The 24,550-nt window shown below is 42.9% G+C and overlaps 1 protein-coding gene across 5 annotated transcripts in view; it reads left to right on the plus strand.

The window, feature by feature from the left end:
• The window catches only part of MAST2 (microtubule associated serine/threonine kinase 2), a 161,275-nt gene that overhangs the window by 80,167 nt on the left and 56,558 nt on the right, over positions 1–24,550 (plus strand). For 4 of the 5 annotated variants that reach the window (XM_040705378.2, XM_046944860.1, XM_046944861.1 and 1 more), the window contains one exon: positions 23,446–23,537. In XM_040705378.2, the coding sequence (XP_040561312.1) occupies positions 23,446–23,537 (92 nt within the window). Of the gene's footprint in view, positions 1–11,300; positions 11,577–23,445; positions 23,538–24,550 lie in introns of those variants that run through there. The other variant, XM_040705387.2, reaches the window with a different exon arrangement.

A 24,550-nucleotide genomic window follows, 5' to 3' on the forward strand; every position in this document is an offset into this window, starting at 1 on the left:
CTCTTTAAATGCCGAGTGGTTGATGATTCACAGAGACATGGCTCTGTGTAAGAGCTTAGGTCTACTATAATAACTTTTTATTTTTGTCCTTGTTGCTTTCACCTGTGCAGCTCTTGATCCTGCTTTATCCTGCCTTTGTTTGTTGTAGTTTTGTTTACTTGGTTACAGTGCCTGTGATAGCCATTGCTGCTTGCTTGGAGCAAAGGTTCATCCTGGCAAGTTATTGCTGTCATTGATCTGCACAGCTTAACACCCCCAGGTTAGCCGGGCAGTGGCTCATTTCCATCGCTGTGCAAATAATACTGGGAACTGGTGGAAAATGTAACTGAAAGGTATATGGCTTCATGGGAAATTTTCTCATTTTTAAACATCAGTATATTGCATTTGCAAGTAGCTGTATAATTTTCCCCTTTTTGCGTGGCACCTTTGATATTTTTACATGGACAAATGAACGATTGTTAGTTCATTTAGCATGGAAGTTAGCATGGAAGTTCCTGGCTTCAGAAGGAATCAGTTGAGCTGAGAACAAAAGTACTTGATCCACATAGCCTTTGAGCAATTGAAAATAGCGTAAACCTTTTAAAGAGCAGAAGATGTGAAAGTGGCATGATTGCAATAAAAATAAATAGATAGCAGATGAGATAAGACTGCTATTGTTGAGGCAGTCGTGGGTTGGAATTCAGATCATGTTTCTTTAGGAAGAAAAGAGAATGGTGTCCAAAATTGAACTGAAGCTGCAGGCCTCGTGTCTGCATTCTGGCTTGTGCTCACTTAGGGGTAGCCAGGAAGGCTAGATACTGAGCATGAGGCCATGTTCCTCAGCTGGTCTTCTTTATGAGTTGGTGAGGCTTTGTACACCCACATTAGTCCTTTAGCTCTATCTAAAGGTGGATTTACTTCAGTTCTTCATACTAAGTTGTTTTCAAGGTGCAGTGAATTCGGTTGTTCTTGGAAGTGAGGAGCCGTGTGACTAAAGCAGCATGCGCTTCCCTCTGTTCTGAGGAGCAGCGCACCCTGTAACTCCCTCAGCAAGAGATAAATTAGTTTCAGTACTTCCAGAAAGGGCCTCACTGGGCTGTGGTGACCGGGCTGGGAATGTTCAGGTGCCCTGGTTCTGCCTCTCGGCTCTGCCATTGGGGTGGAATCTCAGTGGGAATTTCATGATCCTTTATCAGGGGAAGAGGTGGATTCTGCTGTGTCACTCCAGGGATGTTTTCTTGTATTATTTTGATGTCATGAGCTCATGCTAACTGTGGTACGTGTTCTTACAGTGCTATCTAATTGAGATTATTTTTCTTTTCATTCAGACATTTTAGCCTTATGTTTTTGTTGAGGCATTTTAGCCTTGCTGAAGTTCATTGATAGTAGCTATTGATTTTTTATAACTGATGAATAGTTTTAAAGAATTTTGTTTCTAGCCTATACAAAATGTGGTCACCATTGCTGGACGTAACGGTGCTCAGATCGTTGCTGTAATACGTGAAGCAAAACAGGAAACCTAACCTTGCTCCAGAACACTTCATTTCTGAGCCTGCCTTGATGTAAAGCCTTTCTCGTGTAGGCTGTCATAGGGCTGAGGGCACACCTGTGCTCACAGCCAGGCCTTGAGGGTCACACATATCACAGCGAGCCCTCAGCTCAGCTGCACCCACCTTGCTGGGAAATGGGCTCCTTGGGACCAGGTCTCTCCTTCGGAATGTATCTGTGTCTTGGTGAGGGTTGTCTAACTAAAGACCCTCATCGCTGTAATTTCATTATCACAGAGTTTATAGAAAAACAGAATTTCTACAGCAGTAGAACTGTGCTAAATAATGGATCAGCATTTACTGCAAAGCAGCGTACGGAAACAGTGTAGATGAGAACTCAATAACAAGTAATGGAACAACTCTGGCTGTGTCATTATGCTTTATATGAAATGGTGAATGTTCAGTTTGTCATCTTTTTGCAACTGGACTGTAATGCATGTCTCACTTTTAATGAAGGAGTTTCCCAGAGTTTGTTTATTTTTAATGGATTTTTAAAATTTATTTTCTTTTGTACCAGTTGTTATTCTTGGAAGTAGCAGATGCAGACTGACACTTACAAGTAGGAGATGGCAACTATGGGAAATCTTGTGCTTGGTATTGAAGGAGTTCACGTACCTTGCCAGTAGCTCCATAGCCTTGTTGGCTTACACCAGTGTGCAGCCCAGGGCTGAGCTGGGACACTGGTGATTCCAGCAGGTTGTCACATGCTGCACGGTGATGTTGGTAACAGCGTCAGCATCTTGGTAAAGCTGTAGGGCCTGAGATACAGGCTGTGAGTTTCCCAGTGAAACCCATGGATTTTCTGCCCTGTCATTTAACCACACACAGTTGCTCTCTCCTCTTGCACCCCGGGGGTTGCGTTTGTGGGACAGTGGTCTCCATGCAGGAGGTGCTCACCTTCCCTTGCCATCCTCAGGAGCAGCATTATGCACTTTTCTCCGTGTTGGGCTGTATAATTTTTTCATGCAGAGACACTGTCAATGCTGAAGTCCCCACATCCCGCCTGGGGCTGCAGCAGTGGAAGCGTTAAAGCCCAGGCTTGGCGCAGGAGGTGTGAATTCCTTGCTGCAGGCTGCCCTCTGCAACCACTGAGGAAGCACCACCTGCAGGTCTGTGAGGCCAGAGGCTCCGGAGGGGAGCGTGTCCCTGTGCCTTGGTGAGCTAGAGGGAACTAATGTGTGCCGGCCTTTTCACTGATAAGCTGAGTGATTCGTACCTGTTGTTTCTGGCTGTGCTATGAGGTGACCAGGTACTACTTCTGGATTTGCGTTGGAAACCTTTGAGCGTGCAAACAGGCCTGCAGTGCTAACAGAGGACTACTAATCCCCAGCACCCAGTGCCAGTATAACAGACCTGAACCAGGCAGGAGCAGTGATTGCATGACAGCTGCTCACATTTGCACAGGATTTCTTCTCCAAAAGAGCAGTGATGCAGTGGCACAGCTGCCCGGGGGGGTGGTGGGGTCACCATCCCTGGAGGTACTCCAGAACCGCAGAGATGTGGCACTGAGGGACGTGGTCAGTGGGCATGGCGGGGTGGGCTGGGACTGGGTGCTCATGGCTCTTTTCCAACCTTAATGATTCTGTGATTCTGTATCCTTTTTTCAGTCTCTCTTTTCCCCTATTGGTGTTTGTTCATCTAAAATATGTTTATCTTTGTCTGCTGTATATCATATATCTCCTAAAATTTTGCTGCTTTGGCCAGTGTTCATTCTTCTGTCATTCAATCCCTGGTGTGGTACTTGAGAGCGCAATCTTCTAGCCTAGTTTACATTACACTGTCAGTATGAATTATTAACGTCCTAAAATAAAATCTTCGAACCGTAATCTTTGCAGTGGTGAAAGAGCTCTGTGTGCTTCGTGTTCCTTCATCCCCTGCCCTAGCCTGCCTTTGGAGCCCTGTCCCTGGGGCACGGATGTCACCGACCCGTGGTCAGGAGGGCATCGGAGCAGTGACACTTCTGGGTTGGAATAGGGATTTGTTTGCATTAAAAAATAAAAGGGAAGTTATGGAAGTAATACTTGGGTTCTTTTAGAAAATCACCCGATTTTCCACACGAATCAACACAAACGCTTAGTGAAGCGTTCCTTTAAGTGTCAGCATTTCGCTCACAGAGAACTCGCGATTAGTTTGGACAAAATGGAGTTGGTTGCAGCTGCACCCTTGGCATGGAGGAGCTGCCCTGGGGACGTGTCCCAGCCTGCAGCCTCGGTCCGCGCGCAGCCTCCTGGCACCGCCATGGAGCGCAGCACCGGGACCTGTCGCTTCTGCAACTTCTCTCTCCTGGTTAGGAGTAAGGGCAGCTGCGGGCTGCACCGTAGGACGCCGCGGTCCACTTTGTGCATACTGCTGCTGTAAGTGACCGCTGCTGGGAAGGACTTCGTTTTATGGTCACGTTTGCTCTGCAGAAGGTGCATTCTGTGGACAAGCAGGTGGTGCTCGTTTACGGGCGCGATCGCTCCTATCTGTTCGGTAGTCTGTGTGTTGTGTAACAATATTTGAAGAGCTGGGAATATTATTTCGGTTTATTTCTGGTTTCATTTTTATAGGTAGCACAGAAGCCTACATTTGTATCTGAAGTCCAGAAGGTGTTTATTTTCTTTTGTCTACCAGGTTGCACAGTGCTCGCTCTGCTAGTCAAAACCTGGGGAACAAGGAAGGAAATGTGAGATGGAGATCCTTCTTTAGCTATATTTTCTTTTTTCCTCAGATCCGAGATATTGTAAAGGTTGGTTGGTGAGGGGAGTGGCTGTATTTGTTTTAAAAATGTCTGAGCAGTGCTCTTGTATATTTTTGTTGTATTTTTTGCTAATTGTATCATTTGTTTGTGCCAGTTTGTAACGTGCTACAGCACGGTGTAATAAAATCTAGAATTGCAAAGTTTTAAATATTGTTTCCAGTATTTTGAAATGAGGTTTTCATTGGAGGCTGCAGAAACCGCTGAGTTCCATATCTGTCTATTCTGTACTTTATTTCCAAGCAAGGAATTAACTCTGGACGAGTTTATTGCAAGTTATTAAATCTGTCTCAGTGTTCCAGGCTTCTGACATGTATGGCCCTATTTACTTTTATTTTTACATGCCCATATAAATAAACATATATCAGATGAGGTTCTAAAGATCGTGTAAATTTTAAGAAGCGTCGCTTTACTAATATATCACCTTTGTGGGTTCCCCAGAGTTACTGTAAACCAGCTTACAGAGATGTATCGACCTGTAATTATACAGAAATCAGTGTTCCATGCATGTTCTTGTGTTCATCTGCCTTGCACATTGTGTGTTTCTCGGAGGCTCGCGACCTCGAGTAGTTTGTTTGCCTGCTGGTTGATGATATGTTATCACTGCTTTCCCAGACTTTCAGATTAAAGCTAAGCTTTTGCTGTGAAGATTCATATTATTCCAAAGGAATAACTAAAATAGGGACCGATTTCTGTTAAAAATTCATGGCCAAATCAGGATGCAATTCTGCCTTAGAACTGGGTGAACTTCTTATCCTTTTTTTTTTTAATACCAGCACTCATGATGTTCCCTCTCACGGTTTTGATTTCTCATGTATCATCTGCACCATGGCTTATTTTGTAAAGTCTATTCTTATCCCATGCTCTAACTTCATTAAGAATTTATGCTTGAAAATGTAAAATTCATCCTCTTAGTCTGTTCGCTGCATTAGCATTCCCCCTGCTCCCAGAATAACTCTTCCTAGCCAACATCCTACAAAATAAGCCTTTTGTCTCAGAAAAGCCGTGGTAAATGCGAGAGCTTTACGATATCCTTACCCTTTGAGCCTCAGTGTGTTAAACAAGCGGCGAGGAAATGAGCTGCGGGGTGGAAGTGCTGGCACTGAACGTGCAGGTTGGGACAGAGAGGTGGAACCATACCCAGAAACAAATGGGGTGGTAGCACTACGTTGGGAGTTCAGGCTTGTTTTGCCTCTGCGTGATGTGCTGCCCAAAGGAGCAGCTGTCCTTCAGGCTGGCTGCCAGCCGTGCTGCGTCGGTCGTTGTCCTTTGTGGACATGGTTTGTGGGTGTGGGTGATGCGATGGTGGTTGAACTGGCTGATCTTAGTGGTCTTTTCCAACCTTAATGATTCTGTGATTTGACATGGTGCTATGGGATGAGTGTTACGCGTTGGGCTCTTGTGTAAGTGATGGGAGCCCTGTTTGGTATTGGAAGCCAATGGCTGTGGTCTCGAGTAACAAAATCTGTCTGATTCACCCACTTATGTAGCTGTGTTGTTTTCCCATCTTTGCCATATGTTTCTTTCACTTACCTTGGTTGTGTGCTGGCTCTGTTTAGTTGCAACCAACCACTGGTAGTTCTTCAGCCCTCCATCCCTACACAGCACAAAGTACCTTTGTTGCTGCTTTTTCTTTTAATCTGTCCTTTCAATTCTGTACTGTAGTTTCCTCATAAAGTAGAGGATAGCAACACCTGCTTTACGAATCTGCTTTGCTGAGGTCTCGTTGGAATGGTTTATGGCAACATCTGTCAAGGACTGTGTGTTATTGGGATATATACAAGACTGTTGGGCAGGGCAGGGAACCAGTGCTGGAGGAGCTCTGCAGAGAATAGGCAAAGATGTTGGTGCAGAGCTGCGTAGCGGAGCGGCTGGCATGAAGGTGCCTGGGCACACTGATGGGTTGATGGTTGGGCTTGATGGTCTTAGAGGTCTTTTCCAACCTTAGTGATTCTGCGATTCTTGTTTGCAAGTGTGGGTTGCACACTTAATTCAGCAATGGAGTCTTACAGGTTAGAAATAAATGTTTTAAGCACATCTTTTAAGTGCATCATGATAAATTATTCATGATTAAGATGATAAAATGCCACGGTGGCAACAGGAGGCTCAATTTATGTTTTCTTTCGACTGAGTTTTGGCTGGCGGGGAGGAGAGAAAATCTTTGCAGGAGGGTTTGGAGGTCAGAGCAGCACTGGGGTGCTCTGTTCTCACACAGCGGTCACCAAGAGTCTTCGAGAACGTTTTGGATAAAACTGAGAGGTTTCTGTCTAAAAATGAAGTGAGGTTTTCAAAACCAATGCTCAGTATTGTTATTTTCCAAATGGCTCCTCGTTTCTTATGGCATTTGAATTGCATGTTGAGGGCGCATTTGATTAAATAAGATAACTGACATTTGAATCATACATGAAGAAAACAGCCTAGGAAAAGAATGTTAGTTCTAGTAATGTATTTAAAGAGACTAATTGACCTTTCCATGGCATTTGAGCCCAATCATCAATTTGGTGAGCTGGAAATCATGTTAAACGAACGTTGTATTGCAATAGCCACTATCTTGCTAGTGCAGTTTGTGAACAGTGTAAGGAGTACTACCAAACTTGGGAGTGGTGTTTTGGTTAATAGGAATCCAAAGAGAGAATTTGAATAAACGTTTGTAGAATTTGGGGCACGGTTAAGTTTGTGTTTTAGCAATATGTCTTTATCATCAGTCTTTAACAGTGCTTTAACAGGGCCTCTGCTGTGCTGGGACACTGCAGTGCATTAGCTAGCATTTCAGGCTATTCGCTATGACGACAGCCCCAGTTAGTTCAGTAACAGCACCAGATTAAAGTTACATGAGAAGCTGGCAGCTTTTATTCTGGTGTATGAGCATACAATGCCTTATAGCTAATTCTGCTGCTGCTCAGCAAATGTTTCTGATCCTTTGAATCGTTATCTAAACTAATGGAGGCTGTTATCTGCATGGGAAATGCACACCAGAGAGTAGTTTGGTTATTCTTCACCCCAGGAAACCTGATTGGTTTAATCTTGAGCAGCGTAGGTCCTTTGGAGTCCTTCTGTATGGAGCTGGTGCTTGAAATCTGGGTGCAGGTCTTTGGTTGGGTACTGGGTTGTAGTTGGCGTGCATGGAGCTTGGCTGATTTCTGCCAAAAAATGAAGAAAGGGAAGATTGTATGAGCTAGCAGGTAGCAATAGAGGCATGAGCCCTAAAGACTTATCCAACTTCACGTCCTCCGTCTGACTGCTGCTTTCATTGCTCGAGATGGCAGCCTGCTCGGCACTTGGTAGGTCACTGTTCAAATAATAATGATGCCCCAAATAGCTCAGCACACATCTTCCATGTATTTCTTTTCTTTTCTTTTTTTTTTTTTTAAAGGAACTATGCTCTGATTTTTTTATTTATTTTAATTTATATTATTAGAGGTATATAGGAAGAACTGCTTTCCTTTCTTCACACTGAAAGTTTTCCACTGGACTTATTACATATTGCAGAGTTTTGGCAGCACCGTTAGCGACACACAGCAGTTACCTCTTCAGATCTTCATCAGTTTTATTTGTGTTAATTAATATTAGTGGCAGTGCTTTTCTTCTCTTGCTAAGTATGCCATTTAAAGTTAAAAATAAAATTAAATAGAGTGTATCTTCTGTTTCCAATGCCTCCAAACAACCCAGCTTTTGCTAGTAAAACAGTTTTAATTTTTAGATATTTCTAGTGCCTAATTTGTGTATTTGAGGTATACAGCTATTCCAAAATGTCAGCTGTGAGAGTGCCACTTATTTATGTGACACTTAATACAATGTGACTCTTCAAGTGATTGAATAATTAGGTAGGTTTTCCCAAGTAGTATTGCAACTGGTGTCTGTTACACCGTTTTCCTTTACTGCATGACTCAAGTCACTTTCACTTGAAATTTTGGGTACTTCAAGTTTCATTCTATTTGAAATACTTCAAAAATTCAGTGAAAAAATGCTGTGGGAACCATTTCCTGATGAATAGTCCACCAAAATCTGTCCAGTCGCAAGAGGTTTGACTTCTGCAATGCTCTTTTTAACATGACATCAATGATCTCCTTGGTAAGTTCAGCGTACTTTTACAAGGACAGTTGTTATTTAAGATGCTCTTATTCTATGTGAATTTAAGGTCTGTAAGTCAGAAATGCGGCTGCTATGAAAGAAGCCTGGGAAGTAATGGGTTTCACATGGACCGTTTGCCTAATTGTAATCCCATTTAATATCAGGCTTAATTTGTGTCCTACTCAGGTAATGGCAAAGGTGAGAAATTGGGGAAGCCTTTGATGTGCGATATCCAATGGATTCCACGTCAGGAGAGGGCCCTGGATGTGACAGATGTGGTCAGCTGGGAAACACTCCAGCACTGCAGGAGCTGCTGAACCTCTGGTCATTCCTGAGGGTAATTTGGGTGTGACTTGGGTGAAGGAGATGAATGGAAAACGAACGCCCTGAATGGCAAGTGGGAGCGTTTTATAACAAAGGCCGTTTCTTCAGGCTGGGAATAGCTCGTGTTTGGGAATTCACTAAGACATATTATCTCATTTATGAGTTAAATGAAGTAGAAAGCTCATCTGGTAACATGTTTGTGTTTGTGGTATTTTTGTTGGCATGCTTTCTGATGTGCAGAAGGCTGTGATTTTGAACCAGTGAGAAGTCTCTTGACTTAGTTCTGCAAAACGTTTTGCTTATCATACAGAGACAATAATATAGTTACGTAGAAGGATTGCTTTTGTCATTAGCAAATACCTATGCTTTTAATTTTTTTAATTACTACAGTGCATTCTTCAAATGTTGACACTGTAATACTTCAGGATAGAACATATTCTTGAAAGTTTGTGATAGTTTCAGTGTGTTCTGCTATTCTTGTAAGAACGCTGCATCTCATCAGTGCTCATCGTTGCATACCTGTACTTTTTCAGTCTATTCTGAACCTCTCTGCATTGACCACTTGGGAAGTGTCCCAAAACACACACTTTGCCGACACCAGTTTTATTGGTGAGTGGAACACAGCATTGTGAAAAGCAGGGACAAGAAGTGGTAAAAAAGTTCCTGCTCTTTGCGAACCACAATATGTAATTTCCAAAGTGTTTTTTGCAATCCATGGGCTCTGCAGAACCGCGTGGATAGCATCACTGCTGCCGCTTCCCCTGCCCAGCTGGGGGGCTCTGGGTGCCCCCCGAGCACTGAGAGTGGGCAGAGTTTCAGCTGGTTGGTGCTGCCATTGGTGTCCACGGAGAATATTCTCCTAAAATGGCTTCTCCTTTTTGTGCCTTTTCTGTAGGGAATGTAAAAATGTTGAGTGGTACATCTTCAGCTGCTGTTTTTTCAGTCACTTTTTAGAGAAAAAGACGCAATAAATATGAATTTGGGTGGATTTAGCTGGTTTTAGTTTATTTGCTATCTGCAAGCAGTCTGGAATTTCTTTTTGCAGGTCTACTTTGTTGGTTAATGAAGAGCTTTTTGTCACCATTATTGCTTGGGAATTTCAATTCACGTTTCAGCTGATGGTGTGAATCTGATTATTTGCAAACCTTTTTGAAAACAGGCTTGTTGGAGTTGGAAGGTCATGTGGTACCCTGAATATAGTGCTGTGATGCTGTTCTTTGGTTTCTAGACTTGACTGGTATATGTTATTTCTTGGAGTGGTGATGCACTTGCACAGGCTGCCCAGGTAGTGGTGGGGTCATGGGTGTTTGAGACCGTGGGGCTGTGGCTCTGAGGGACGTGGTCAGTGGGCATGGTGGGGTGGGCTGAGGTTGGATTAGGTGACCTTAAAGGTCTTTTCCCACCCTAATGATTCTGTGACCCGTAAATTATTGTGTTTCTTCTTTCTGATTAGCAGTAGATGGGGGCAGAGCTTTATCTGGTTGCGCTCTAAATGAAATCAAAGTAGAAGGTGATGGAGGTCCTTTTGATGCGAGTGTCTAAATAGGCTGGCAGGGGTGGCCATGTTGGACATAGCTCAGCTTTCTGCAGCATGTAAAGTCACATTTTGTGTTTTGAAGCTCAGATGGAAGGGGATGCTTTGCTGAATCTGATGGTGTGGTTTTTGATAAATGCCTGTATTAAAAGCCATACGTTTTTATGGGGAGTTAGGAAGGTCATTTAATTCTTTCATGCAATTCTGTGGAAAGTTAATGGGAGCCTACTGGGATTCCTTCCTCCCAGCCATTTCCATGTGTTTTTAAGGGGTGCATTGTGCACGGGAGGCTGTGCCAGCTGTTGATTGTCATCTTCCTCATGTCTGTGATAAAAAGCCACTCAAGAAGGCTGAAATATGAGAACGTCATTAGCTTTCCTATTGGCAGAAGTGCTTAAAAAAGCCACAACAGAAAGAAAATAGATTGCATATTGAAATTAAACAACAAACAAAAAGCACAGCAGCTACAGCGAGGTTTTGTGTAGCCTCTGGAAAAAGCAAAAACATGGCAAGGAGTTCGTGTAGGCACAAAGGGGGCGACGTGAACCTGTGGCTGCCGTGCAGGGGTGCATGTGGGAAACCTCCGTTGTGCATCACTCATGGTTCCCTTCTCCTTGCTGTTGAAATTCAGCTGGCGGAGCTGTTTGGCGGCACAGGGAGTTGTGCTTGCTGTTGCCTGACGTGTGCATGGGCGGGTGGCTTACTTTTCATTTATTTATTTATTTATTTATTTATGACTTAAAATCCACTTGGGGCATTTAAAGACGAAACACATAGGGTTCATTTGAAGATGGAAGATTAATTAAAAAAAAAAACAAGCCAAAAAAGCCCCTCTCCTTGTTACAAAGCAGAAGGGCCTCCATTTCAAAATAAAACCCCAAAGTCGGCAGTGAGCGGTGCTGTCTGTGCAGCCACAGCCTGGAAGCAGCGTGTTATTCAGCCTTACCAATAGATCCCCGCTCGTGGCTTTGCTTGAAAATGTTTTGATTGCAGTTGGACGAACAGGGAGAGATGTATATAAGTAATGTTTGTTGTGTATACAAGCAGCTCCGGTTCTAAAGTGTACACGATAGGAAGGGAATAAATATCTCATTTTGCACTGCCTCCTAAGGTAGAGAGCGGCAGGCAGGGATGGAGGCGGTGGGAGCAGCAGCATGCACGCCTGCCTGCCTGTCTCGCATTAATGGAACAGCTTGCAAGGTCTACAGGGAATTTGCATTGGCTCTGTCACTGGTATTATTTAGTTCCTTATTTATTGCTAGTGGCTTGATTGTGCTGTATTTTCCCAGCAATGAAAGCTTTTAAAGATCATGTCTGACTCCTTTTGGACTGTGCTGTCCAATTTCTCTCTGCCTGCTACCAGCATGTTGAGACGATCCAAAAGGTAATCTAAGGATTTTGCGAGTAATTGTTACGATGTTTTTCCAAGCTACTTGTTTTAACGCTGTTTAGGCTTGCTTTCTTCCTTTATGAACAGATTAAACCACGTTCCTTGTACGTTAGGCGTAATTCCTTAATGATTTGTAGCTGTATTCATTGTAAAAATCATACCGTTCAGATCCACGGTCTGTTCTTTTTATAGATATTTACTTAAATGCATTGTTCCTCGCTTCTCATGGTATGTGAATGTGATATGGGTTTGTTTCTACAAAATGATGGATTGATGCCTTACTGAGAACAAGCTGCCTCAGTGTTCGAAGTAGCAAAACAGTATTATGATGATACAGGCAGCACTGGGCAGGGCTTGCAAATGTTTTGACGTATAGTACATGATTTTCTTAGGGATATGCATCACCTTAAATTTTAAATCATCCTTGTTTTTTTTCTCTTGGAGATGTTGATATGTTACTGTGGTAGTAAATAGGATGAGTGCTCTTAGTCACGCGTTGCTCTTTGGATTTTGATAAAATCCCATTGAATTCAGTGCACTAATAGCTGGCATCAGCTCTGATGCAGTACGATGGTGTCCCTTCAAGACTGGGAAATAGCGGCGTGATTATTGCTCATCAGGTGTTCTGTGGAGCTTAACGCATGTAGCCCAAAAACTTACTGGAGGAATGGGCTTGGTGAGTGAGGTAGGTGCTAATCCTGACCAACACAATATATTTGGGTTTATGAGGAAACAGCTGCCATGAGCATCAGAATTTCTCACTGGTTGATTGGCTATTAGAGTTAAAATCCACGTAAGATTTGGAATATAAGCTTTGACTTGATTTTGGGCTGAATTTTGTTCACGAGCTGTCATAAATGAAATTAACATATTTTAGGAGATTGTAACTCCAACACAGAAACGCACTGAATGAGGGGGAGAGGAGTTACTCCATTTCCTGATTCTGTTTTTGCAGTTTAAATTTTATCAGTTTGTTTCTGTGCTAATGGTGATTTTTAGAAATTTTACTGGGAACAAAGAAAGATTTTGCTTTATAAAATAAAATATAGATTTTGGTCACAAAGAGTTGCAGTAGAAGTTTTATTAACAAACACAAGCCTTATTGTCTTCTTATTTTTTCGAGAAGAAAAAGAGCTCCTTGAGTTTCCAGTTGTTGGTTGGTCTGCTTTTCAAACTCATGGAGCGGTGTCAGTAGGAGTCTGAAGGAGGAATAGAAGTGTCAGAGGTAAAGCTCATTATTTCTATATATGTTGCTTGGGCTTGACTCTGAAGTGGAAAGGGAGGTAAATTACTGTCCTGTGCCTGTTTCCCGAGGATGAGGCAGGTAGAACGTGGCTTCCATGCCAAGCTGGGTTGATGTGGTTGAGGGAGGACACAGCTCTGTAGGAACATCATCTCTGTGGGACCAGTGCAACTGGAGCAGCCTTATTCCTCCTGTTTGCAGAACTTGATTTTTGTAAAGCTCACTCCGTTCTGAACTGTGTTCTGCATGCAGAAAGGTCAGCTTCTTTGTGCAGGTTCAACAGTCATGGACTGTCACTGGTCATCAAGGACTGACACAATTTTGGGGATACTAACAAGGTTTCTGATGCAATTACTTTGTTAGAAAACTCCCACTTGAAATTTACAATTCCACTTATTTGTTAGTATTTGAAGAAAAGAAAGAAAGAAATAGAACTGTAAATCTGCTGCACACCTTAATGGAAAAGAGAGTACTTTTTATTGATTTAACCAGATAAATGAATATTAGACATTTGAAAGTGATCAAACAGCTATATGAGATGCCCTAGCAGAGAGCAGCAGCTGCACTAAGCCAGGCAGTAGAAATCCTATTTCGCCCAGCACAGAAGCCACAGTCTTCAATCAACCCTGGAAATAAAATATTTGAGCACGTCTGACAGTTTGCTGGGAATATCACCTTCTGCCATGCTCTGCTGGCAGCCTGCCCGGCTCGGTGGCTGCTGTCATGGGGGACATGGGCAGGCAGGTTGGGTTGTTGTGATGTGCGTTGTAATGAATGAGTTGGTTCATCTGACATCATGTTGTGCTGGGATTCGTGTTGGGGCATTGGTCCCAGGGACATGTGTGCACACTACTACTCCTAGCAGTAGCTGGCCGTGGGATAAGCCATTGCATGTCTTCGTCCTTGTGGCGACAGCACCAGGGCATTCCTGGGTGCCAGCATTCTCAGCATCATGGCACCTCTGCACTTTGAATGAAGTATCGTAATATTAACTGGATAAAAATGTTACTGTTTTCATTGCTTCCCTTTCAAAGTGTAATGTTCAGTACTTTTTAGTACGTTTATTACTTTAAAAAAGTTGTTATTGCAATATAAATTTATTAAATGGAGTTGAAATTGTTGGCGCCAGAGAATATTTTGCTGTATGGAATATTTGACACAATTTTCCCATGATCCATATGGAAAACTTCGGCATACAGTCTCATTGCGTTAATGGTGGGCTGTGTGCTCTGAATCCTGGGCCACTGGCGGCATTCTGACCACTGTGCTGTGACACACAGCTCTACAACGACGGCGTCTGATCCCTACTAAACATCCTACAGGGCTCTGCTCCCATATGGCCTCTCTGCATTAGGATGTTGTGCAGGGCAGCTCTTCCTCCGCAATGCATTATGCTGAAATGAGCTCTCTGATGCAGCTGGGGGCTTCTCGGCACAACTAATGGCACTGGGAAAGTGAGCCATCTGCTCCTCTGGTCAGGGGATGGGGCCATTTCTTCTTGAGCATATTCCCGGAAGGATAGGAGAAGTCAAGAGCAACACTGAGGAGTTTGTCATGGGAGGGGTGACATAAACATAAATCAGATTTACCTGTCTAACTGGTTCTGTATAAATATTTATAATTCTAAGCTGCGGAATAAATAAGGGAATTTCTTGGTACAAAGCACACGTGGAGTAGTATTGTCATAATGCTGTACTGAGACATCGCCTATTAGATTTGAACTGTGGAGAGATTAAGCATGGTTTTGACATACTTAAATGTCTTTGTTTTTCAGTCCTTTTGTTTCTTGTGCTTTGGGCATGACTTCTCTTGGATATACTCTAAGTTGTGCTGTGCAGCAACAGCAGTGTGACATTGTGCAAGTGGCCATGTGTTGGTTTTCAAAGATTGGCTCAGAGTGATGTTTTCTACTGTTCCCTCGTTTTTGTTCAAGCAATGTTTAACCCTGTCTGGAGGAACAGGCTGTGACTTTTAGGAATTTTGAGTAGTTTTTATGGATTTTAAGAATTTGACTTTGTTTAGTGAGTTTTTTTGATGCAGTTTGGAAAGGGAAGATTTGTTTGTACATTGAGAACAATAACTCGGGGTGGACCACCAAGGTGGGGTTCTGTTAGGAAGGATATACCATTTCCATCTCCAGGATAGCCGCTGGTGCTCTAAATTTCCTCCCTCTTCTTTTTGGTGAAAGGCAGTCAGTGATGCATTAATTCCATAGTTGATTTAAACCATTGGGATGAGCTACCATAAGAGTATGAAAAGTAGCAAGCCACCTCTACAGTCAGTGATTCTGTGAAAATCATTATAATTATTTCCTATAATCACTTCCTTGATAACTAACTAAATATTCTTCCTTGGTGCTTTCTTGGTGTGCTCCTGGCAGCTGTTAGTTACCTCTGCAACAGGGATGTGTGAGGTGGGGAGCTGCACTCGGTGTCTTTTTATGCTGATTCATCCAGATTGACATTAAAGGCTGTGTGTGTCAGGAGGATGCCACCTCCTCTGTATGTACATTGCCCCTGTGAAGGAAAGCAAAGCAGAATACTTACTTCTGTGGTAGCATAAAGCTAAGTGTAAAAATGTGTGTTTGTGCTATAATTAACTTTAAAGTGACAGCTGTCACGCCACACATTTCCTTGCTTAAATGGGAAAAGTAAGAAATGTTTTCACTCCGTTGAGAAGGATGAGAAAGATCTGGAAATTTGATGCTTTTGATAATACTTAGGTCCAATTTTTACTTAGCACAGCATAATAAACGGTCTCCATCCGACACCCCTAATTGGAGAGGAAATTTCATTTCAATTACTTCTGCCAAGGAGTTCAGCCTTGGGACAAAAGCACTGACTGTGTCTGGGGGAGAAGGACGTTCCTACCTCATCTTCTGAAAAGCTCATTATGAGAATTGTGTGTTTTGTGTTTTGTGTTGAGTGAGCTGCAGTGGGTATTACTGTAGAATCACAGAATCATTAAAGTTGGAAAAGACTGCTAAAGTCTTTGTCTGACCCCATCCCACCCCACCATACCCACCGACCACCTCCCTCAGTGCCACATCTCCATGGCTCTTGAACACCTCCAGGGATGGTGACCCCACCACCTCCCACTGCATCACGGTTAGGTGAGAAACCCGCCCTGTTGTACAGCTGAGAGATGAGAGTGGTGGTGGAGGAGTACTGGGAGCTGTCAGTGGGTTCTCTTCATGGGATATTTATACTACTTAAGGGCAATGGAAGAGGCTGGTGTGCCAAGGATGGAAGGATGGTCCTCCTACTATTCAGCATAAGGCCAAGGATTCAGGGAGCATTGCCTGTCCTGTTAGTACTTTCTAGTTTATCAGGGATTCTGTCTGTGTATGGTAGATTTTAAATTTATTATGAATGCTTTTGCGGTCTTGTTTCTCTTCAGACTAAAACGCAAAGTGTCCTATAGGGTTAATGCTGAGGTTTTGAGCCTGGGAATCAATTTGTTCTGGTGGAAACCCTCTTGTACAACCACCTGGCTACTGCCCAGGCCAAACCAGTTTTTCAAGTCAGAACTTCTGGGGAGTGGAAACTAAGCAACACGCAGATTGTCAATGATTTGATGAATCGCTAGGATCTTCACAAAGACATGGCTGAATGTAACATGGGATTTTACATAAAAAATGGCTGATGGGGCAAGAGCCTGGTTTGAGAAGGGAGGGGATGCTCTGAGTGGGGCAGTGGGCAGTCGGGGGCCGGGCCTTCTGAGGAGAGCACGATGGGAACAGTGCATGTGGGAGCGCGCCTGGCCTGAAATGTGCAGGGCTTGTGGTTAATTCAAGTAGACACATTTGGGTTTCGGAATCCTCACCGTGTCTGTGCATCTGCTTATTTCAACTGTTGTTTGTCTCTGACGAGTGCATTTTAAATGCAGAGTGTCTGTCAGCTTGGTGTCTGGTGATTAACCACTGCAGAGTGACGTTTTGGTGGGGCTGGGTCACCATAATGTTGTGGGGAGCCTCACCCTTGGCTCCTCAAGTCTTGCGTCTGCGATGGTAACAGGCTGTGCTAGGGAAGGGCTGGAGTGGCCAATGCGATTGAATGCGAGATCAGCTCGATGTGTTGGCGTTTAAACACTGTAGGTACTTGCAGCTGTGAGGGACTTTTACCTGTATAGTGATGTTCCTCTCCGCAGGCCCACGTGTGTGCCCTGTGTAGGACTGGACAAGGAGCAAACCAAGCAATATGCCCTCCAGTGTGCTTGGGATTCCCGTTACTTCAGTGGCAGTTGAGTGCTAACAGTAACTATGAGCTGTAAAACACCTTCAGGCAAAATGTTCTCATAAAAAACAGACTTCACTTAAAGAGCTGTGAGGAACACTATATGGTACGTCATCTTCTATCACCGTACACCTTCCTGGAAGAAAACAACCTCAGCCAGGTGCAGAACACTTTTTGTATTGACCACCATCTCACCATGAAACTACATTGTTGGTTTTTTTTCTAAGCATGAAGGAAAACACTTCTTAAGCATTTTGATTCTCCACTTGTACCCAATTATCAGATATTCCCTGAATAGTTTTTCCCAATCCATAGCCTGACCTATTTTTAATTTTTTTGCTATTATTTCCAGGACTGCAGAGTAACACCTTTTACAGTAGATGTATAGCTGAAATAATAAGCAGTTCAGTAATGAAAACTCCCAAGTTTATTCCAAGAGTCTTAAAAGCTGCTTTTGGTTTTGGAGACATAGAATATGCCAAACTTATCAAGCTATGTGTATTGCTTCTGTATTAAATTCTGCAGCTTGAGTAGGGCTGCATGACCTCCACTGTTCCATCTCTGCTCTTCCAGCTGTTTGGTAGCAGGAGAGGCCTGCAGAGAGGTGCTACGTTTCTTCCTTTTTGACTGAACACTTCTCAGTCATTTTCTCTCTCCTCCATCTTCTATTTCTACTTCCTTTTGATTTAATCTCTTCTATTTTTCTTCTTTCTGTGGCTAGCGGAAGATGGTAAAAAATCACTCTTGGTTCCAGTTTCAGTGCACCTCTCTGCCTGTTTTTGCATGTGCAGAGCACAACATACTGTTGTGTGTAAATCTGTGTTCTATGCAGAAAAGGCCACTGAGACACTCTGGTATGCAGCTTATTTCCAGAATAATGTACTATTGGCATAGTTTTTAAATTAGATTTGTAATTTATTGTCACTCTGCAGTTTGAAACTACAATTAACTGATACAGAGCTAATTTGGAACATCTTTTGATGCTTAAATGAAGAAAATGCTCTGAACCAAAGAGAACCGTTCATATTGAGTGCTATGTAGCAACTGGATGACAGCTCATCCTGGTACAGAAGATTGCTATTAAATCCCTGACTTTGGAATCGTTGGGGAAAGGTTTCTTTTCATTTTTGGCTCATATACTTTGTTTTCAGGATGCATCTTTGGAGACCATGTTTAGAATGGGTTTGTTTTATTACATGCCTACATATCCTTGAAGTTACGGGGTAAGAAAAAGCTTTCAAACACCGTAAATGCACTTTGTCATTTCATTCTTGAATTTGTTTGCTCAAATTTTTGCAGGCAAAAAAATGTGATAATCTATCTTCTGTGACAACTGAGACACCCATTGAAAAAGCAGCCATGCTAGGTGAAGCATTTAATAATAGAGTTGGTGGAAATCGGAAATGAAAGTATGCAGTTATGTTTAGTTTTCGTTAAATCGTCCTTTCACACTTTGTGATGTAACTTCATGGCAGCATAATGCATAACACAACTGAAGTGGGAGATAGTAATGCTCGAGGAGGTCCGTGTATGTTTTCTCCCATTAAATACTGTCTGTTTTTATTCTGTCATCTCTTTCCTGTAATCAGAGGGGTTTTTTTTCTCATCATATAAGGATGAATATAGCTTCGAAACATACTTGCGAGGGAGGAATGTTTCAGAATAGAGTGGTTTGATTTAGTTGGGAATGGCTGTGCCAGTCATGGTAATTTGTTGTGACATTTCATTTTGTTTGCCTTTGCAGTTGCTCCTGTGTTCCTCTGTTGTTAATAATGCAAAAGGCCTGGACTACACAACACTGTGCAGGCAGGTGTACAGCAACCACAGATATTAGGCAAATTAAACATAAATTAGACACTAACTGGCAATTTCAGCTATTTCTTCACAATTTCTTAACACGAGGTTATATTATTTCTTAAATTTGAGCTATAAATGAAGAACTAGAAGGATTTATCTAACAAATAGCTTGTTTGAGGTGAAACGAAACTACTTTCATGCATTAATTCCAAAATACTTAGATGTTAATTTTATTTAAACAAAAGAACCAGTCTACATCCGACTTCATGCATGCACTGCTCAGCACCTTGTTACTTTCAGCTTCTGTATTTGCTAGCAGGCTGAAACATATCATTCTGGCAGATGTTCTGCATGTTTACTGTCCATATTCTCCCTGGATATCTGTACTGAGGTGCAGCCCACGCTTTGCAGTCGATCCTCACACTTATCTCCATGCTCCTTGCCACACAGGTGAGCAGGAAGGGGTTTACACCAAAGGTGGGGCGTGCACATGGCTGCAATAACTTGTAGATGACACAGGGAGGAGGGAATCGTAGAATCATAGAATGGCCTGGGTTGAAAAGGACCACAGTGATGATCGAGTTTCAACCCCCCTGCTGAGTCTGTCATGATGGAGGATCTGTGGTATCTAAAGATGGCCCTGTACTTCTGTCCTTCATATGTTCAGTGAGCATAATGGCTTTTCCTTAAGAAAAAATAATTGGTTTTTGTAGGAATCTGCAAACCAGACCCTCCACCATGAATAATAATGTGTTTTTTTCAAGTTATTCTGGGTTGAAAAATTTTTAAACCATGTATGTAGTATGTAGTTCATGGTTTTGTAAACCATGAATGTAGAAAAAAATAATTCGTTGAACCAGATGCTTACTTATTGTTATCTATTTTAGAGAACTAATTATTCCTGTTGTTGGTAGTGCTAAAGCTTACAAAATTGCTTCCATCCTTGAATTACTATAATTAAGACGATAACTTCCACATCTAGTTAACACTGCTGTGCAGCTGGTGCATTCATTGACATGCAGATTTCGGATTTTGTAAATTTTCTGCCATTGTGAATAAAAATTTTAAATACTTATTTTCATTTCCAAAATCTCTGTATCTCATAAAGAAGTCTTTGTAAATCAAATCAACCGAAACTAAACTCCCGTAACATCAGAGGAAAATCTAGTTAAATTTGGTTAGGTGGTCACAGAATCATTAAGGTTGGAAAATACCTCTACGGTCACCCAGTCCAACCCCGTTCCACCCCACCACACCCACTGCCCACGTCCTTCAGTGCCACATCCCCACTGTTCCTGAGCACCTCCAGGGACGGTGACCCCCCCACCTCCCTGGGCAGCTGTGCCACTGCATCACTGCTCTTTCAGAGCAGTTCTTCCTAAGTTATTAAAAGGGATCATAAACATTAATGATTAGTAACAAATGTGATTAAAGCTGTAATTTTTTTTTTCTGTACATTTTGTTTATTTGCATATGCAACGTCTTCTGCCATGAGAGTGTTTTGTAGACCAGTGCATTATCTTTTTGAGAAAATTACTTATTGTTCCTTCCTCACGACCAGCACTGCAGTGATATTACTGGAGATCGGTCCCAATTTGCCTTTTGGTGGAGGTTTGTTGGCTGGGGACAAGGTGTGCTGGGGCTGTACACAGCTCACAGGTACCCACACACCCTGGTTAGCGCTGCTGCACGAGGTTGCTGTTGGCTGCCGAGCACATTGCAGCGGGTCCAAAACTAGTGTCCAGTTACCAGACCCACGTCTGATGTCCTGCAGTGTTCAGTTTCAAGAACACATCTTGGAATGCTCCACTGCACGTAACAAATGTTATTTTTACTGCGGGGAGAGATCTCAACTCACAAATAGTAGGAGCACCGTTTCCGCAGTGATGGCAGAGGCATTGTTTCAGCTTCCCCCATGTAAACTCCCCGTCTTGCTGTGCTCATTCCGAATAAAATCAGGCAGCTCTCATGCTCCCCTGGGCTTGCAGGTTCCTACAGTTTGGCAGTGGCCCTGCAGGGCACGCGGCAGGGGTTGTCTCTTTCCAAGTTATGGAGTGGGATCTGGGAAAAACCTTAATGAGATCCACACCAAACTGTGAGGAGAGGAGGGTCAGGGACCTTGTGTGTAATGAAAGTAGGAAAGCTTTGGCTTACAAACACATAGTAGTGCTCAGAGTCTCTCTGTGGACTGGTTCAGAACTGTATTTTTTTTCTTGTCAATATACTCTGAGTTGTATAGTTAACCTTTTCCCTTTCTACTCTCTCCTTCTATTCCTGGTTTTTATGCAGATTGGATTATTTTTAGAGGGTTGCTTGCAGAATTCATGAACAGTAATGAGCAATGATGTAGTGTAAGAGTTCAATAATATGATCTCCTCATTATTGGCCGTGTAGCCCAGTGCTGAGCCTCGTCTGTCTGGCTGGAGTGCATCTTCCAGGAAAGCATTTTGTCTTCATGTGAACTGTGCCAGCACTTAAATTGACTTGCTCAAATTTCTTTGGCACGAATTCTTGGTTAAAGCTAGCTTTACTTCTTTAATATTCGGCTATTCTTCGTTAGAAGGTGCTTAAATGCTGTTGTGGTGACTTCCTGGGGTTGACTGCCCAACTGGAGGCTGCATGTTAGCTCTTCATAGAATCATAGGATGGTTTGAGTTGGAAGGGACCCTTGAAGGCCATCCGGTCCAACTCCACTGCAACGAACAGGGGCACCTACAGCTCCACTTCTCCCTTTTTATTTTCTTCATTTTTTGTGACTATGAGGGCTTTATTGCTGCTTTTCTGTAATTTCTCATTGATTCCAAGTTCTCTTAGAAGTTATATCTATCTACGTATCTATCCAGAGAGCTCTCTTCAACCAGTCGAGAGTACATTTGTGGCCGTGTGTGTATTTTTCCCATCATATAACATGAATTCAAGAAATTGAAAGTTCTGTTCTTAGCCTTTATGTCTGAGCTTTTCCTTATTGCCAGCACATGTGGATCACGTAAATGGCTGAATGGGCCCCAGTGATGTTCCTCCTTCCCTGGTGAGAGATCCAGCAAAATGGAAAGCTACCAAATTTTGGGGGTATAAAAAGAATACTCTTTATTCCTAACTTGGGCGGCTCAAAAACCTATTCCTCCCCTGGGTGCATTGGTGCAAACCTGACCTGTTTTAATGGGTCTCAGCTGTGCTTTGCTCTCCAGCCACTTAACCCTCTCTCTTTTGAGTCATCCTCTTTGCAACGATGGCAGAGAAAATGGGTTTGTAAAACCTGGTCCAGTCTGGCAGATGCAGCCAGCAGTTAAATAGCTCTGAGCTTGAGACAGCTCTTACTCCCCATTATGCTGTGATTTAAATATACCAACTTTCCAGAGAACGCTCCGGGCTGTGATCAAGAGTGTTTTAGTAACCCCTCGTAGTGAAAGGATACGGCCACAGAGGATGGAGCTCTCCTTTCTCATGGTACTAGTGTTTTATATTGAGCAAGATGTGCAATTTTTACATGGTAATTTACATTAGAATGCTCAAGGTTTTTTTATTTCTCACATACTCATCTACGTTACGTTGGAATACTCAGCACTTTGGTGTTGTGAGAGATTTTCATCGTGATGTAAACATAGTGATTATCTGCTACTAATGTTGGAATTGAGTATTCTGATTTTTTTCAGCAGTTACTGGAATAGACTGACTGAACACATTAAAAAAAAATCCATAAACTGAGATTTTAAGCCTCTTAACATCAGGTCGTTCGTTTGTCTGTATGATGTACACAATGGCAATCAGTTTTTGGATGGAGTGTTGTTGAATAATACATGAATGTAAATGAAGACTGTATGGAATCAGTTGGACAATTTTGAGGAATGCTTTAAGTACACTAAAGAGCCTGAATAGCAGTTAATGGCGCTTCAACTTTATTACTGTTTATTATGGTTGGCAGTTCCCTTGTGCTTTTTTCTGCTTCGAGTTCTCCAGTTTCCTATAGAATAACAATAAAAGGTCTTACAAATAATAACAGTCAGATGCACTGTATCCTGTGGCAGCAAAACAGTTCTGCATTAAGTTGCAGTTGTTGGCAGACTGAGCGCATTTATCGGGGCTGCTCCAGGCAGGACGGGGGCAGATGTCAGCCCAGGAGCCACTGTGGAGCTCTGCTAGGCAGCCCTAGTCTGTGTTGTGCGTGCACTGTATATATTCCTATACGCCACAGGGAAACGGGCCATCAGCAAGGGGGTTAAATATCCAGTAGGTTTTGTTCAGGACTGGGTGAAATGAGAATGTTTCACTTGCCCATTATGATTACTTCCACCACCTTTAGAGCTAAATTGGGCAGAGTGCTGTTGAAAGCTCACCTTGCGTGGTTTTCAATAGGCACTGCAGGGTTTGTGCTGCTTCTAACGCATTAAAACACCTATTGCTGACAAAGTACCTTTTGGCACCATATGTTTGCTTCCCAGCAATCAATACCAAAATCGAGTGAGAGAAGAAATATCGACCTGAATCTGAGAGATTATTTCTACTTAGCTAAAGGCTGTTCTGCAGGACCAGCCTTCAGGTGCTTTGATTTCCCTGGTTTTGCCTCATCATTTGTATCTCTTTCTTCCAGCTGTCGGACGAGCAACAGAAAGAGTTTGATTGTAACGTCCAGCACATCCCCGACTCTCCCGCGGCCGCATTCCCCCCTCCATGGACATGCAGGTAACTCTGAGGGCTGCCGTGCTGGGAATCGTTGGGAAAAATGTCGGTGCTCATTGCATTGAGTTTGAACACAGCATCATAGAATGGCTTCAGTTGGAGGGGACCTCAAAGATCATCTTGTTCCAACGCCCTGCCATGGGCCGGGTTGCCAAACACGTTGATGCTCCACATCAGTGTGCTGTCTGCAGTCTCTGTCTGCTACTTCAAGCAACACGAGATGTATGAAAATTGCTCTATGCATTGCTGCCAGTTTTATCACTTCAGCAACAGTGAAATGCTTGTTTCCAGGCAAATGGGCGACCACCTGTTAGTCGTCAGAGTGAAGTGTGGAGAGATGTTCTTTCTAAAGAAAAAGTGTTTATTCAGTTTATGGTAATCACAGATTTTTAGAAGGGGTCACGCATGTGGGTTCAGCAGCTTGCCTGAACAGTGTGTTCCCTTCTTGCCTTTATTGCTAAGAGAGAGGTAGGAGATGTATGCCTGCATTGCTTTCAGTATTTCAGAATGCCAGAGAAGGCAGCTGGGCTTCAGGTGTGGCCCTGATGGGTACAACTTTAGCTTAAAACAGCCCGAACCTTGCCGCACATATTCACCCACTGCTGAGCCGATGTGGAAGCACATCACAGTTGTGTGTAAGTAATTGTTTTCATTACAATCAGACTTCTCTCATCCTCCATGGTAGTACGTCCTGGAAGTACTTTGTGAAGATTGAAACAAAGGAAGTTCTGAGAATGGACAGCAAAGTGGTAATTGCTCAGGGAGGAGGAGACATCTGCTTCTTCTCGCAGTGCATTGTGCCTTGAGAGGGATATTCAGCCAGCTGGAAGGGCAGAAGTTCTTGTCCAGTTTCTTGACCCATGAAAGCCTCAACAACTCAGATTTTCCTACAGGTTTGCTGAGTATGCTGTATAGCCTTGTCATGAGTGGCTGGGAAGTTGCTGTAGTCGCACTGTTTTTTTAAATGACCTGTGATTTTCATTTTCAAGTGTTAACAAAATCTTAAAAGTAGCATA

Source organism: Gallus gallus, chromosome 8, assembly GCF_016699485.2.
Source record: "Gallus gallus isolate bGalGal1 chromosome 8, bGalGal1.mat.broiler.GRCg7b, whole genome shotgun sequence".
Classification (NCBI taxonomy): Eukaryota; Metazoa; Chordata; class Aves; order Galliformes; family Phasianidae; genus Gallus; species Gallus gallus.